Source organism: Grampus griseus (genome assembly GCF_964374135.1).
Source record: "Grampus griseus genome assembly, chromosome: 13".
Taxonomy (NCBI): Eukaryota; Metazoa; Chordata; class Mammalia; order Artiodactyla; family Delphinidae; genus Grampus; species Grampus griseus.
In genome coordinates, this window is record NC_139007.1 from 40,219,175 (window position 1) to 40,236,129 (window position 16,955).

General features: G+C 41.9%; 1 protein-coding gene across 1 annotated transcript in view; it reads right to left on the minus strand.

The window, feature by feature from the left end:
- METTL24 (methyltransferase like 24) overlaps positions 1-16,715 on the minus strand; it is a gene marked incomplete at its 5' end in the record, with an annotated part of 111,162 nt that extends 94,447 nt beyond the window's left edge. Inside the window, one exon of the mRNA XM_082668892.1 lies at positions 16,398-16,715. Coding sequence (XP_082525018.1) covers positions 16,398-16,715 — 318 coding nt within the window. The remainder of the gene's footprint in view (positions 1-16,397) is intronic.
- Between the last annotated feature and the right edge of the window lie 240 nt (positions 16,716-16,955).

Below are 16,955 nucleotides of genomic sequence, written 5' to 3' on the forward strand. Positions count from 1 at the left end.
GCCATTTTTTACTATTTCTGTACAAAATGAATATTCACTATTCAAAAGAACATGACCTATCATAATTATATAATCAGTTCAAATTTGTTCTTAAGTAATGTAAGGCATGCTTGAAAATTCCAACCTGATAAAATAGCTAAAAGTAAGCTTTAAAATACATTATTTGGGGCTTCCCTGGTGGCGCGGTGGTTGAGAGTCCGCCTGCCGATGCAGGGGACATGGGTTCGTGCCCGGGTCCGGGAAGATTCCACATGCCGCGGAGCAGCTGGGCCCGAGAGCCATGGCCGCTGAGCCTGCGTGTCCGGAGCCTGTGCTCCGCAATGGGAGAGGCCACAACAGTGAGAGGCCCGTGTACCGCAAAAAGAAAAAAAAAAAATGTTAAAATACATTATTTGACTTGGAAAAAATATCTAAGAAGTCTTTGTTTCAAACTTAACATCTACAATAGTCAACTATTTTTCTGAGATCCAGACTTCAGCATGGAGGTAGCCATAGTATATAGTAGAAACAATACTAAATATGACCTCAGCCAACTTGGGTTATAATCTCTATTTACCTTGAACTAATTATTTAAACAGATTCTTTCTTGGTGGGATGGAAATAACAGCCATCTCACTTATAAAGCTACTATGAGAGCCACTTGGGGTAACATCAGAGCAAGCCTTTGGAAGGTGGGCAGAGTTGTATAAAAGCAAGGTATTGGTATAACTGCTGTTCCCTTTAACACAAATGCCCTCCAAAATGTATAAGATGCTCCCGGCACACAAGTCATTATGAATGAGGTGACAAGGGTCCTGTGGGTGAAAGTGAGAAAAAGAAAGAGCCAAGGTAACTGAAGTCCTAAGCAGAAGAACTCACTCCTAGAAGAGGTGCAGTGGGCTCGGTGCAGGTGCTCCCGTGCTCGGCCACCTCTTTTGACAAACCCCTGGTGCTCTGGGTCAGAGCTCTGCACAAAAAAACTGATGCACTAGGAGGCCAGCAAGCTCACAGTGATGGCAGCTTCAGCTTCCCCCTTATCTGGCAAACAGCCGGCTCCTGGATTCCTAATGTACGGCTGCTTGTGTCTGATTCTGCAATGCGTCTGCCACGCCTGGGGAGCTGATGGGAGAGTGAGCACCATGCAGTTCACCAGTAGCCAAGTGACCACTCCTGAGAGGCCAAGCCAGGTACTTCCTAGAGAAGCAAGCATGTGGACTCTGCCCTTCTGTTGAGCACACCCATGCCAATTAGTGAGCACCATCAGGCTGGGGTCCCAGGGCTCTCTCACAGTTAATTTACCTTTATCCAGACAGAGCAAAGCATGTGGTTTCACACCTGCCATTTATTCCATGGGCTTCTGAGAATTTTTTTTAACTGAGATATAATTCACACACCCTAAAATTTACCATTTTTAAGTGAACAATTAAGTGGCTTTTAAACATATACATGGATTAGGCAACCATCACCACTAATTCCATAATATTTTCATCACCGCAAAAAAAAACCATTTCCAGTAGCAGCCATTTCACATTCCCCTCTTCCCCCAGCCCCTTAGCAAACACTAATCTACTCCTGTCTCTATAGATTGGCCTATTCTGGTTATTTCATTAAAATGGAGTGATGCAACATGTGGCCTTTTGTGACTTTTTTCTCTCACTTATCATGTTTTCAAGGTTCATCCACATCATAGCATGTATCAGGACTTCATGCTTTTTATAGGTGAATAATATTCCACCATACAGATATACCACATTTTGTGAATGCATTCATCATTTAATGGAAATCTGGGTTGTTTCCAACTTATGGCTATTATGAATAGTGCTGCTGTAAACATTCATTTATACTATTCAAACAAGTTTTGTGCAAACATGTTTTCAATTCTCTTGGGTATGTTCCTAGGTGTGCCATTTCTAGGCACTCTTGAACTCTAAAGTTCAAGTTAGCACCCTCTATGTAAACTAATTTCCATGGCAGACAGAAGGAAATATAGTTCACCAGGGACCCCAAAAGCCAAAGGAAGTAATGAAGACACGTATGAAGGAAAAAGGAAGTTCTGCATGAAGCAACATATTACTGTTCCCAAAATGTCACTAGTAATATATTTCCCCTATATCACAAAACAGCAGTAGCCACAGCCAGGATGAGGGGACCAGCACTGGACATAAGCTGGCACAATCAACAGGTAATGAGTGCTTACTACATACATCCAAGGCACTGTGCTGAGCACATTATACAGACTGTCTAATAGTAGAGAGGATGTAGGAAACATGATTTTTGTTGTTGTTGTTGCTGTTGGTTTGCGGTATGCGGGCCTCTCACTGTTGTGGCCTCTCTCGTTGTGGAGCACAGGCTCCGGACGTGCAGGCTCAGAGGCCATGGCTCACGGGCCCAGCCACTCTGCGGCATGTGGGATCTTCCTGGACTGGGGCACAAACTCGTGTCCCCTGCATCAGCAGGTGGACTCTCAACCACTGCGCCACCAGGGAAGCCCAGGAAACATGATTTTTTAAAACAAACACTGATTGCAACCAATTCTGCTTTCCTGCCAGAGTGGTATAATTCATCTCTATGCCAGGCCTGGAAGGAGAGGAGAAAACTAAACTGCCTGAGTAAGAAAATGACATGCATTTGGGATTTGTTTGCTGTAAGTTCAAGAGAATAGGATGGGAAGTGATGGTCTGAAGGCTTGAAAAATGGAAGAAAGGGACTGATGTGTAGATAAGAGAAGGCAGGATCGATGGTATAGGAGCCTAAGAAGAAAAGACAGCCAGTAAGAAATTCCCAATGGGCAAGAAATCTTTAATCAATTTTAAGTTGAATCTGTTTGGAACTTCACTGACATCTCTATTACCCTAAGACCTTCACTAATGCCTGCATCATTCTGGGGGATAAAAGAAGTGGGCAGAGCAGAACAGAGAGGAGACAGCAGTGGCCAGAGGTAAAACACTTAGCTAGGAGAGTGATCAGAAAATGTAAGCCCCAGATATTATCAGAACATTGAGGGGAGGAAAGGTACTGGACCTCTCACAGCACACGGCTCAAACCATTTTAAGTATTAAAGAGTGAACCCAGAAGCTGGAAAAAATATGGTCATCTGACTGTCACAATATAATCTCAACAAATCTACATGTGTGTTAGAAAAGGTGGGTAACAGGCAGTAGTAAGCAAACACCAGGATTTAAACCATTTTAACATTCACTGCATGGCAGTGGTCTCAAAACAAAGACCTTGGGTAACTATGATGACATTCCCATGAATGGTTACAGAGGACCAAAACATATTCTCAGTATCCCTGTTGGAAGCTAGGACCATTCCTCTCATGTTGAGGATGGCAAAACTCTAGCACAAGAGTTTTGTGGACTCGACTGAGGCAAGTGTAGGTTGCCCTGAGGCTATTTCCACAGCAGGGGTTGGCAAATGTTTTCTGTAAAGAGTCAAATAGTAAATATTTTAGACCTTGCGGAGCCAAGAGGCAAAATCAAGGATATTAAGTAGATTCTTACATAATAAGAGAGAAGATAAATTTCTACATTTTTATTGATAAAATTCAACATATAATAAAAATTGTGCAGAATGTTTTGTAACATAGATATACTATATTACTTTTGGATAGTATTTTGCTTCATTGGGGTTCAAAGTCAGTGTTTCCTAACATCAAGTCAACTGAAAATGTTTATCTTATAAAAACCATTCTTTACTCATGGGCCATACAAAAACAGGTACAGGCTGGATGTGGCTTCAAATCTCTGTAGTATAGTCACTGTTGTCTGAAGCAAAGTCAAGACTGGGAGCTCTGTTCCAAGAGTCTGTGGTGTAAAACCCTGACTGAGAAATTAAGAGATCTGGAGGGGGCTTTAGAAAAGCTCTTGAAAGATCCAAATGTTCCTCAAACACATTGGTCTAGTACCCCAGCGGATTGAAATAACCGTTTTTCAGCCCTATTTACTAAGCACCTGCTTTGTGCTAATGCTATCATAGTCTCTGGGGATAGAGTGGTGAGCAGAGCAGATGAGCCCCTACCTTCATAGGAGATGAAACTGCAAACAAGAATTAGAGAAGGAAAAAATATCAGAGAGTGGGAATGCCATAGAGAAAATAAGAGAAGGTATTAGAAGAGCAACTGGGATAGGGAGCTACTTTGGATAAAGTAGTTTAGTAAGGAGTTCCTTTTCCTCGACATTCTTATCAATCTTTGTTTTATCAGACATTTTGCACTGTTCCAATATGACTGGGGGTGAAAATAATCCCACTGTGTTTTGATTTGCTTATCCTGCTTATTGGTAGGATTTATCATCTCTCTGCACTCACACTCTCTCTTTCCATATTATAATTATATTATATTATATTGTTATTTGATAGTTATATATGTGTTATATATGTATGTCTTCCAGGTTCCCTCCTCTGTTAACTCCTAGTTAATGCCCTGTTTGTTTTACTGTTCAGTTGTTTATCTTTTTTCTTATTGTTTTGTTGGGTTTTTTTAAACTTTGAAATATTAATCCTTTATTTGTGATATGCATTGCAGATATCCTCTCCCAGCCTATGACTTGCCTTTTAACTCTGTGGTGTCTTTTGTTTACATGAAGATTTTAATTTTCAGCTGGTAAATGATCTATCTGACGTGAGACTTGGTTGTTAGCTGCCCATTTCATTGGGCAAATTGAAAGAGTCACGGATTGTGAGTTTAAACCTTCATCCCATCCCTTTTAGTTATGTATTACTCACATTTATTAATGTCTCTAGCCTCAGCTCCCTCATCTGAAAAATAAGGACAATTCCTACCTTGCAGATTTTTTGTGAGAATTGAGTGAAAGAATACTAGCATTGGGCTTCCCTGGTGGTGCAGTGGTTGAGAGTCCGCCTGCCGATGCAGGGGACACGGGTTCATGCCCCGGTCCGGGAAGATCCCACATGCCGTGGAGAGGCTGGGCCCGTGAGCCATGGCTGCTGAGCCTGCGTGTCTGGAGCCTGTGCTCCGCAACGGGAGAGGCCACAACAGTGAGAGGCCCACGTACCGCAAAAAAATAAATAAATAAAAATAATAAAATGCATACAAAGTACCAAGTAGAATAATACGCACTTAATTATTAGACTAAAATGTGGAAGACAGAACCAGAAAAACAGTTTAGCAATTAGCTCTTTCACCCACAATTACTCCAGTGGCCCCTCCTGAACTAAAGAAGCAGCAGAGTTACAGTAAGCGGCAGTTAACAGGAGATTTGTAAACATTCTTTTGAGTGAAAATTGTATTTTGAAAGCTTGGAAACACATTTTATACAGTCAACCCTAACATGGACGAAAATTATTTAACAGAGCAATGTTGTAAAAGATATTTGTAACTGGATTTAAGAGAAAAAAAATCACAAACTTATATGAAAAAGTAAGTCTTAACAATTTTATAATAAATGAGTTACATGAGGAATAAGTTTATAATAAAAATGCTAACAAAAATTTAATATTTACTTTAGCTTTTATTTAAGATTAAAAATATTCCAGCACCTCTGATGGCTCAGCATATTATATATGCTTTAAATTTCAAGAATAAAAGTATTAAAAATTCCAATGAATATTGTGCTTTACACCACACAGACACACGTGCCTATACCTTTTTGAGATTCAGGGGCTAGTGTCACAGCCAGCAATACGAGGCTGAACAGAGACAATCTTCATTTACAGGACTATTTCCATAGGCCAGGTGTTTTCACCTACTCACTCTCCTTTAACCTTCATGAGTTAAGTACTACTACATTTTTACAGAGGAGGAAACTAAAGTTCAGACAGGGTATGCCACTTGTCCACATCCAGTAAGTAGGGGAGTAGAATTTAAACTTCTGACCTCAAGTGTAAAATTACGAGCCCATCTTAGAGTTGAGGATGCATCATAATGAAGTGTTTTCATGACATTTGCAAATACAAGTAAATAAGTCTCCTAGGATCTCACGCGTTACTTGGCTTCTCTATATTCTACCCCAAAAATTGCTGAAAGAAGAGGTCTCCTTCCATATGTGACTGAATCCTTCTGCACTCAATGGGCATGTGTTTTGCTAATTAGGGTTTTTTTTTTTTTTTTTTTTTTTTTTTGCTGTACACGGGCCTCTCGCTGCCGTGACCTCTCCCGTTGCGGAGCACAGACTCCGGATGCGCAGGCCCAGCGGCCATGGCTCACGGGCCCAGCAGCTCCGCAGCATATGGGATCTTCCCAGACCGGGTCACGAACCCGCGTCCCCTGCATCGGCAGGCGGACTCTCAACCACTGCACCACCAGGGAAGCCCTAATTAGGATTTTAAATTGATTTGTTGTGCTGCACTCAAAGTAGATGGAAAATAAACTAAAAATACTGTTGTCATTGTGCGCAATAGCAAACACTATACAACATGAATACTGCCTCTGATTTGTGGCCAGATTCTGAAAACAAGCTTGGAAGTCTTTCAGCTTGCTCTAACTAAAAATGAGTAAGCGATTGCCATGAAGATGCATTTAAACATGGAGTTTGATTCATCTCACCAGAGGCCTTCGGTTCATTTACACTCATGGCTTTATTTATTCAAATAACTTGCCCTTTTTCTCCGCAGAACTGCAGACCATCATCCCATCATTGCTCTGCACAAAGAATCTAACATAAACACGTCAACGAGAATCACTGTACTTAACAAACTCCAGGACATGCCACAGCACTGTTTATAAGATGTAAATCGCGTCTTGTTTTATTTCACTGTTCTGCTAAATTCAGATGTCTGCTTCATTTTAGATCTACATCCCCTGAAAAGAGCCTCGCATGCTTTATTCAATACTGCCAAATGTGCAGATTCAGTGAGGCACTGGAAATGGCACGCATGAAACATGACCTAGACGATGTCCATTTAGATACGGATGATTGAAGTGTTACCATAGTGTGGTGCCCGTAAGTGCTGCTCACCAAACAGTTCCTGTCTCTGACTTCTGAGCACATGGCAGACCCCTGGCCTCCTGCACTGGGTAAGGCCCAGCAAACAACTCTGGTCATTGGATTGTGAGCAGGAGTGTTATATCTGGCTTCTGGTCAGGGCATTTAACAATGCCACGCAAGACTCTCTAGAGCACTCACTGCTCTGCCGAGGTGACAGGCAATGTTCCAGACTGGGGTCCAGAGAGAGGATGAAGACAGCATAGAGCAGCACCCCACTCCTGCCAACCAGCAATGGATACGCAGCATAAGCAAGACAAACCTTTGTTGGTAAGCGCCCTGAGATTTGAGGGTTGTCTGTGATCACAGCATAAACTGGCCTCCCCTGCCCGATACCCTAGACAAATGGTGCCGTGAAAAAGGGCTTGGTGTTTCTAGTGATAAGTCAGCAGATTTGTATGATTTAGTATCTGGTGCTAAATGTTATTATCTTGTCAGGGAAAGGTCCCTTAGCCCATAGTTCACTTGGACCCCAATCATCATGTTCCAAAATCTGAATTAAACAGAGCAAGCAAAATTGAAGAGGGAAAGCTACAGCTGTAACCTTCCCAACTGCCAATTCTAATTTATTGATCTGCCAAGGTTCTTGGTTGTAAACAACAGAAACCACTCTGGCTAGTTAAGTAGAAAAGGAATTAATTAAAGATTTATTAGCTTACAGAATCTCAAGAGCAGGAGGAACACCACCGTGGACACCAGTGTAGACCGCACTACCGCACCACTGGGCACAGACTCCATGGCTCATTTCACCACCCTAGGCACTGGATGCCTCTGCTAGAACCTGGAGCTCTGTGATCCTTGTGCTGAAGCTTGCTTCTTCAAATCTCTGAAGTACAATCCAAACTCTCACGCGGGTGTATGTGAATGGTAAAGCCCAGGTCACAAGAATGCCCTTTAGGGCCAAGGAAATTTATTTTTTACCTTTTTCTTAGAAAGGTGGAGAATTCCTCAAACATAGGAAGGGAATCCAAAGGTGTGGCCAAAAAAGAATGATAAATACCCATTACACCTTTGGTAATGGGTAATACGGATAACTAACGTACTCAATACTCATTTTAGTCCATAATCAAGTTCCGAGAGCTGTCCTGGTTTCTGCAGCTCTTTCTTCAGTTCTACCCTAGTACCCTTCCGATGAACCCGTTTTTACTAGTTTCAGTTGGGTTGTGTCACTTGCAACCTAGAGAGTCCTGATACAGAAGTAATCATATGTTAAAGAATCCCAAACCAACCAGTTGCAAAAAGGGCTATAAATATTCAGATGCTCTGAAGAATTTTTCAGATCTTTTTTGCAAAGTAACTTTCTGAACTGACAGACAAAAAATCAAAGAACATAAAATTCTAATAACTTTGGTTTGAGAACCCTAATGGGGATCACGGGATGAATACTGATTATATTTACCTTCTCCACAAAAGTCCTCACAAATAACGTTTTACTTCAAAAGAAGGGACTTCCCTGGTTGTCCAGTGGTTAAGACTCTGCTTACAATGCAGGGGGCGCCGGTTTGATCCCTGGTTGGGGAACTAAGATCCCACATGCCACGTGGCACGACCAAAAAAATATATATTGCCTAAGTATAGATCTTGTGTATATATACCAAACTGAATAAAAAATCAGAAGTATGCACAAGGTACCAACTTACTGCTGAGTGCTACTTGGAAGTAAGGTTATCTTTAACAGTTTTAAATAGAGAAGCAGTTAACCAATAAAGAAATGCACACACAGAGGCACAGAGGCTAAGCTCCGAAATTATTTTTTTTTAAAAAGACCTACACTCTATTTCCAGGTGCTCAGAAAGTCTCTCCTTTCTCTAAAAATGGCTCCCTGCACAGGGACAGGGGCTGCTGGGCTATTTGTGGCCTGTGGTTAGTGCTGGCTGACCCAAGGTGAGTATCTAAGAGACCAAGCCCAGGAGTTGAGGGAGGTGAGTCTTATTGTGGTGGCCCTGGAGGGAGAAGCCCAAAGAAAGCTGGGAATTCTAGAGTAACCTATTCTTTCTCTCCTCAACAGCATGATCATTTAACTCTTCCTCCAATTCAGTGGTAAATTCCAAAGTTTCAATACATTTATTTAATTCTTTTTGTGTGTGTGTGCTTAAGCTAGGCCAGAGTCCATCTTTCTTGTTTATAACCAAAAGAATATTGTATTAACTAAGTACACTCCCCTATAATCTTACTCTCCCCAATAGCCAACTCTAGCCTTAGGTAACTCAACTCTCTTGACTAGGAATGACTTAAAAGGACCTTCAGCTTCTGTGTATTTAAGTATTTATGTGCCATGCTACCATTGAGCTTAGCAGCATTAACCTCGCTTGTCACTTTTTAGGAAAAACAATTGCAAAATTTTTTTAGATAATAGTTTTATTTTTTTACATCTTTATTGGAATATAATTGCTTTACAATGGTGTGTTAGTTTCTGCTTTATAACAAGGTGAATCAGCTATACATATACATATATCCCCATATCTCCTCCCTCTTGCATCTCCCTCCCACCCTCCCTATCCCAACCCTCTAGGTGGTCACAAAGCACCGAGCTGATCTCCCTGTGCTATGCGGCTGCTTCCCACTAGCTATCTATTTTACGTTTGGTAGTGTATATGTCCATGCCACTCTCTCACTTCGTCCCAGCTTACCCTTCCCCTCCCCGTGTGCTCAAGTCCATTCTCTATGTCTGCGTCTTTATTCCTGTCCTGCCCCTAGGTTCTTCAGAACCTTTTTTTTTTTTAGATTCCATATATACGTGTTAGCATATGGTATCTGTTTTTCTCTTGCTGACTTACTTCACTCTATATGACAGTCTCTAGGTCCATCCATCCACTTCACTGCAAATAACTCACTTTCATTTCTTTTTATGGCTGAGTAATATTCCATGGAATATACGTTCCACATCTTTTTTATCCATTCATCTGGACAATTGCAAATTTTGACATCTGGCTCAGAGGTTGAAACTTCAAATGCCTTCACAGATCAGACAGATAATATAAAGGGAGACAGTGCTGAACTGGACTCCACTGGACACTATATGTCATATCTGAAGATATTTATGTTTAGATACTTAAAAACACCATGTGGCTCAAACAAAATTCTTCACGGGTCCAATTTACCTCCCTGAGCCATAAACTAACAAGCCACCTTGCTATTAGTTTAAATTACATGTGGTCCTAGACTAAAAGGCTAAAACTCAATTTTGTTTCAATCATTCGAGCAGAATAAAAATGCTTCTTGGACAGCAAATTTTCCCACCCTGTTTTAGCAGAAAACTCTACAGGTCATTAATGGGATTGATGTGAGGTATCTAAGAGGACTCAGGGGCTGCTTTTAGAGAAGCTTATCAACGCTAGCATCTCATGGTAAATGAAGCAGGCACTTGTTACTTTCTATGAATCACAGAATAAAGAACCAAACTCCTTATAAGGACTCCAAAGGTGTCATAACACAGATGGAAAAAAATCAAATGTCTACCACTCTTAACAGTCTCCAGTTTAACTACACAGCTCTGATTCTCTTCACAGACCAAAAATGAAATCCAATTCGAGAAAACCAATAAGGCTTTCTGTTCCTTGGAGAAAATGAACTGGACAAATTGCACACAAAAAAATCTAAAATCTCCACCACCAATTGTTGAAAACAGTGGGGCCTCCATTAGCAGTTTCTTTGCCCACAGAATGCTCTCTGAGGAACTGCGGGGTTTGGAAGGAGTGCAGAAGCCTATTCTCCACCTACAGCACATCAAAGTTTTCATCAGAACCTGCTTTTCTTTGCGAAACTAAGCAACTGCTCTTTCACACCCACATATTGCTGGAGCACATTCAATTACCCTCAACGACTGCTTAAAATGAAAATGCTTTGCCTCCTGAGGACAATGTGAGAGGATTAATGAATGTTGTTCTTGAAGGACAGAAGTGTAGGGATACAGCAGAAACCTAAGCAGCTGGAAACTACTGCTGGGCCATATTTTACAAGCAATTCAAACCTACCTTCAAGTATTTTGTAAAGAAGAATAATGTTTAAGGCAGTTGGATATATCAAGGGGCATACTATGCCATTTTTCCTCCTTCTTGATGACAATCATGGAATTAGAAAACTAAGAGGATAACAAGAAGTGATGAAGAAAGACTAACTTTTGCCATATGGTTTTTCAGAAGAGGAAACAGCACTTTTTTTCCCCTGACACATTGTTCCAAAGGATCTGTAACTAACAAACCAAGCCAGCACATTGCTGGGTTCTGTAGGCCTGTGACTCAGAAGTCACTTTTCTACCCAACATATTAAATGTCAAGCAAAATACATCCGATAAGAGAGAAGAAAATTTCTTCAGGAAGCTTGTCTCCTGTATGAATACTAATGAAACAAAATTCATATTTTAAGGCAATACGAGAAAAATTTAAACATAAGATTCTTTTCTCTGCCTGTTTGGACCTCTTCCCTTCCTTCCAGCGTGCACTGTGCATCTGCATTATACATTAACCAGACCACCCCAATGGCAGAAATACCCGCTTAACCATAAAGATCAATTTTTCTTCTTCTGGAGCCAGCCATGTAATTCCTTAGAAGTTAAACTTCCTTTCTCAATCCTGTAAAAGGTCACGATGACCCACCACTCACCTTATACATGCAGACTTTTTGGTGAACTTTATGTACAATGTTAATATATCATTTCCCTAAAAGATAGCAACTGGTACAGAACAGACTGGGTCAGATGACCTGGGGAGATATTGGGCCTCAACTAATGTAAATTCTTAGCTTAAATACTTACTTAGGACCTTATTAATGTTACTAGCTATATTACTTGTAGTCCGCCTATTTTACAAGATAATTGTTTCTTGTACTGCCAAATGTGTGATGGAGCCTCCAATAAAATGAATGATGATGAGGCAACTTGAAACAAATGCCCAAATATATAGTCCTGTAAGATCACAGATTGTAATAGTGTAACTCTAGATATAAGAAAAAGCAACAACAGGCAAGCATTTCCTAGACTATAACAGACTAGTAAGACAAGTAGTCCAGAGGCTTTTGACTATTGTTAACAGGGCCTACTCTAGTAACAGCATGTTGAATAGCCTATCAATGAAATCCCTGACTGACCTGGGAATGCGCATTCCTAGTGCTGTGAGACAAATTGATCATGAAATGCCTCCCAAACTTAGGTCAGAATTAAGACCAAAAGGGAGGGGATTGTAAAATAAACAATGTTGCCCACCATCTAGTTCTACAAGAATCAAGTTATTAGCCACTGCAGTCACTGACCTACAATACACCCTGAGAAAGGAATTGTGGGCAAAATCAGGATGAGGCACTGTGCTCTGAGAAAACCCGCAGAATAGGCCTTCAGATAGATATTTTCAGGAGAAAATTCATGAACACAGTTTCTTTCATCTTCCCATACTTAGAAAAGCACTAAAACCATTAACTAAGATATCTGTTCCTTACGAATAATAGTAACCCTTCACCAAGTTGTGTGCTTGATTGCACTTAGCCCTTCTCTAAAATCACTTATATCCTGGCCTCTCCCTTTACCTCTTTGGAACAGTTCTCAGAGCTCTCTGAGAGACTGTCTCCTGGGTTATAATCCTCAGTTTGGCTCAAATAAAATTTTCCATTTCTTTCTTAGATAGACCACTGATTAATTATTTTGTCAACAGTACTTCTCCTGTGCATATGAGACATATATTTTGCTGCTGTCTTTTAGGTGGATTGCCAACGTGTAAAAGAAACATCTACCCAAGATTGTAGAAAAAAGCATAAATCATGAAGACCATCATTAGTCCTCTATTAATGCCCCCTAGAATAACTTTACCCATGTAATCATAGTAAACATCTGTTTAAGAAAGAAAAACCATAAAGAAACACAGACAGAAAACAGAGAGAAAGGAAAGGAATGAAATAGAATTATAGTGGTATTTGTAGGCTTAAAGCCTCTGTAATATACAAAAATATATGGGTTCCAGGGGAGTCGTAATCACATAAGACACTATTTATCCATCATGTCTCATTTGTCCTCAATTCATAATGCTGTAAGATTAGAACCCCTGATGTGAAAGAAGATTTACTATTTAGAGCTATTTTTTTCTTTCTTAGGTTGGTGAAAGAAGGGGATGAGAAAAGAGGAAAAGAATTATACCGGAACTACACTTCACTTCTCTTTTTTATAATAGATTATTTTCTTTGAGAGAAGCATAAGCTATGATTAAAGTGGCAATATAATTGCTAAATTTTTGAGCCTCTAACACCTGCAAAGGAAGCATGTTGACAAGAAACACTCAGCAACCCAATTATTTCATGCAGGTTCTCATCCACCCAGAAAGCCATCCTCAAAATAGAATGGAACTTTTTCTCCTTCACCAATCTGGTAGGTGCCTACGGCAAAGTAACCAAGAACCTAAATAACATTATTTATCATTATCCACAACAAACAAAATTTAAATAAAATAGGATCCAAGGAGTTTAACACATAGCTTCCAAACTTTAATTATATCAATTATTTAACTGTGCATTCAGTTTATATTACACCTTGTCTTGATGGGAGGCTAAAAAGGAACAAGACTTGTTCCCTGAGAGATAAGGGACATTGCACTCTGTTCCCAGAAGTGGGAGAACAGATTAGATAACTGGTCTTTCCAGTTTTGAGGAACATTTTAATTCAACTGTGAAATAATGGAAAAATGAAATAAATTCAAGATTTCTACTATCTAGGAATTTGGGAAGCTTAGAATGTATACCTTGAAAATAAGAAAATAAATAACTAAGTAGCTAGGGAAAAGAAAATCCAGGGAATTTTTTTTCTTTAAGAGGCTAAAAACTAAAACAATACTTTAAAAATAGTAATTTTTAATTGCTATTTTCACTCAATTCTTTCTTATATATTTTTAACCAAAGACACTTAGAGTTATACGTAATAGGTTGAAATAATAAGATTCTTATTTGTTTTACTTACTGGTGTCTTGGGAGTAAGCATTTACTAAGGGTCACTTTGGGAAATGTGATCCTTTCCATCACAAACAACTGTGCAGACAAAACATTCAATCTGAAATAGATTATTAGGTCAAAACACGTACAAAGCAACTCACAAATCAGAATGCACTTCTGTTGTCTCCCAAACTGGCAAAGATAAGCAAGGAAGTAGGAATGATGAGTAAAGGTTTCCAGGCCACGATCCTTGACCTGAATGTTCAAGGGTGGAAAGGGCATGAATCATAGGAAAGAAGGATGGGGGTAAAAGCATCAGTGTAAACCAAAGGAATATAAATAGGTTATAACAAAGGACATTTAGCAAATGGCTGAGGCTAAAGACTTGGGACAGATTAGTGAAAATTAAAGCTACCATTATTGAATGCTTACAACATGTAAGGTTCGATGCAAATATTTCCTTTTTTGGGGGGGAGAAGTATAGTTGTTTTACAGTGTTGTGTTACCTTCTACTGTACAGTGAAGTGAATCAGCCATATGAATATTTCTTTTTTTTTAATTTAATTTTAATAAAACTGAGCCCCAGGGCTCAGACTCAGATCTCTGTCTTTGTTAGCCACCCTCACTGCCCAGATGATCTCCTGCAGTCTCATGGCTTTAAAAGGACCACTTGTACACTGATGACTCCCACACCTCTATCTTCAGCCTGGACATTTCCTCCACCTCCAGACTCATATGTCCAACTGCCTATTTGACATTTCCACATGGATGTCCAAAGGATATCTCAAATTCAAGATGTTTAAAACAAAACTCCTGATTTCCATCCACTCCACCGAAAACACAAAACTAAACAAACAAACAAACAAAAAAAACCTACTCCTTTCTCATCTTCCTGCAAAATATATCCAATATTGGACCACTTCTCACACCTCCACTTCAACCATCCTATCTAAGCCACCACTATCTCCTGCAGGAATCACTACAGCAGCCTCCTAAAGGAGGTGGATTTGAACTTACTCTCCAGTAGCCCTCTGAGTCTATGCATTTCAAACCTTTCCATTTGTAGGACAGGCTCCAGTTATCGATTCTGTTATCTAAAGTGGAGACTGAGACTAATCATTTAAGAATGATTCTTGAACAGGTGAAACGGAAACAACGGAGGCTGAGAGCAGATGTGAAAGGGCAAGTGCAAGGTGGGATTGAAGGTGCCAAGGATGGAACATTTGAGGACATCCAGAGGGACAAAAAAACCTGAACTCCTAAGAAATATCAAATCCTAGGTCAAAGGTCCCCTCCGGGTTAGCCTTTCTTGACTCCCCAGGCAGAGTTCAAGACCTTAAGTATAGCAATGGTCACAGTACTGGATGTCTGTGCTGTGTGCCTCCCCCACTAGACTCTGAGCTCATATTGTGTCCCCAGCACCTGAAGCAGCACTGGGGACCTGGTAAGCCCTTGGCAAAAGAGTGTTGAAAAGCCTTTAACAAAACATGGTATCATGGAAAGTGCGTTAGTATCATGAAGAAGTGACTACATTCTTCTAGAAAAGCAAATTAGGACTTTACATAGGAAATGACGTTTCAGATATATATATATATATATATGAGTTTATCCAGGAAGATAAACACTGATGGCCTAGACAGGGACAGCAGCGGTGTGGAAAGACAGAGGGCAAGGCTTGGAGAGGAAGTGAGGGAAAGGAAAACAGTAGTAGAAATTGGTGGACATGATATTGAAAAGTAAGGTAGAAGTTAAAGAAAGCAGCAGAGTCCAAGGAAGAGTTTTTCTTTCTTCCCAATAGTGGGGTGGTGGGGAAGCTGGAGGGATGCAGGGAGGATGTTTCAAAGAAAAGAGGGAAAGCAAGGCAAAGGACGTTGTTAGGGTTGATGGGTATAAAGACCAGGCAAGCTCATACCTGCAGTTCTTAATCTTTTCACTCCCAAATACCAAGTAAATTACGGAGCTCCAACAGGTGGATAGGAGGCCAGAGGCTTAACAATCAGAGGTTAAAATTGAGTAAGATAAGGACTAAATGTGTGAGCCAAGAAGTTAATGAGGGAGTGAGACCAACACTGTTGGTGTTGTAAGAAAAACCCCGGTTATTACTACAGTCCTCCAAGTTCCAATTAACTTCCCATTAAGTGGTGCTGGGGGCTCGACTTCTCACCCCACACCCAACAACCTGCCAAAGTCTGCGGTGGAATTCAAGGAAATTTCGACTAAGTGTATCTTCATCACCGCGATGAAGGTAGAATGGAAAAGCAATTCACAGTGGATACCCACCCAGCTTTGTCCAGGCCTCAAGGAGAAAACGGGGAGGGGCACAAAACATCAACAAAACCACAACTTTCTTTTCCTGGCCTTGTAAATCGCTCACGCCCTCCCTCCCCAAAAGATAAGCTCCTTGAGAGCAGGGCTTGGTCCTTCCCTCCTGGATGCCCGCATAGCAGGGGGCCTGGCACACAGTGGGCGCTCAGCAAATACTGGTTGAATATTGAATGAGGGCTCTGTAGCGAGGACCGGGAGGGGGATCCGGGTCTAAGGCCCAAGACTGTATCTTTTGCAACTGACCTTACGGCGGGGACGCCCGCGCGGAGGGCAGCAGCCCGGCTCCTGCGTCCCGCTCCCGCCGCCTCCCGGCGGCGCTCGGCGCCCGCTGCGCACGTACGTCACCTGCCTCCGGCTGGCACCGCGCCGCTGGGCCGGCGCGGGCGGTAGGGACGGCTCGGGCGGTCGGGGGGCCAGGCCCGGCAGGCCGCTGCGGGCCGGGGGCTGGGCCCTGGCGCGCCGCAGCTCCGTGCAGAGCCGCAGGCCGAGCAGCAGAGCAGCGCCGAGCAGACAGCGGTGCAGGGCACCGCAGCCCCTTCCCGGTAGCCTCTCCCACGCCATGGCGGGCCGGGCCCGGGGCTGCGCTCCGCCGCCCGCACGCGCCGACCCGCAGCCCGGAGGTGGCGCCTCGGGCCGAGCTGCCAACTGTGGCGACTCCCACGCGGGCCGGGGCGCGGGCTCGGACCCGCCTCCCTTCCTCCGTCCAAGGAAGCCTCGGCGTAACCTTATCCAGCCCGGTCGAGAGCGCCCGGCTGGCAGGGGAGAGGGACGACGGGCCAGGAGGGGTCCCGGCGGCGCAGG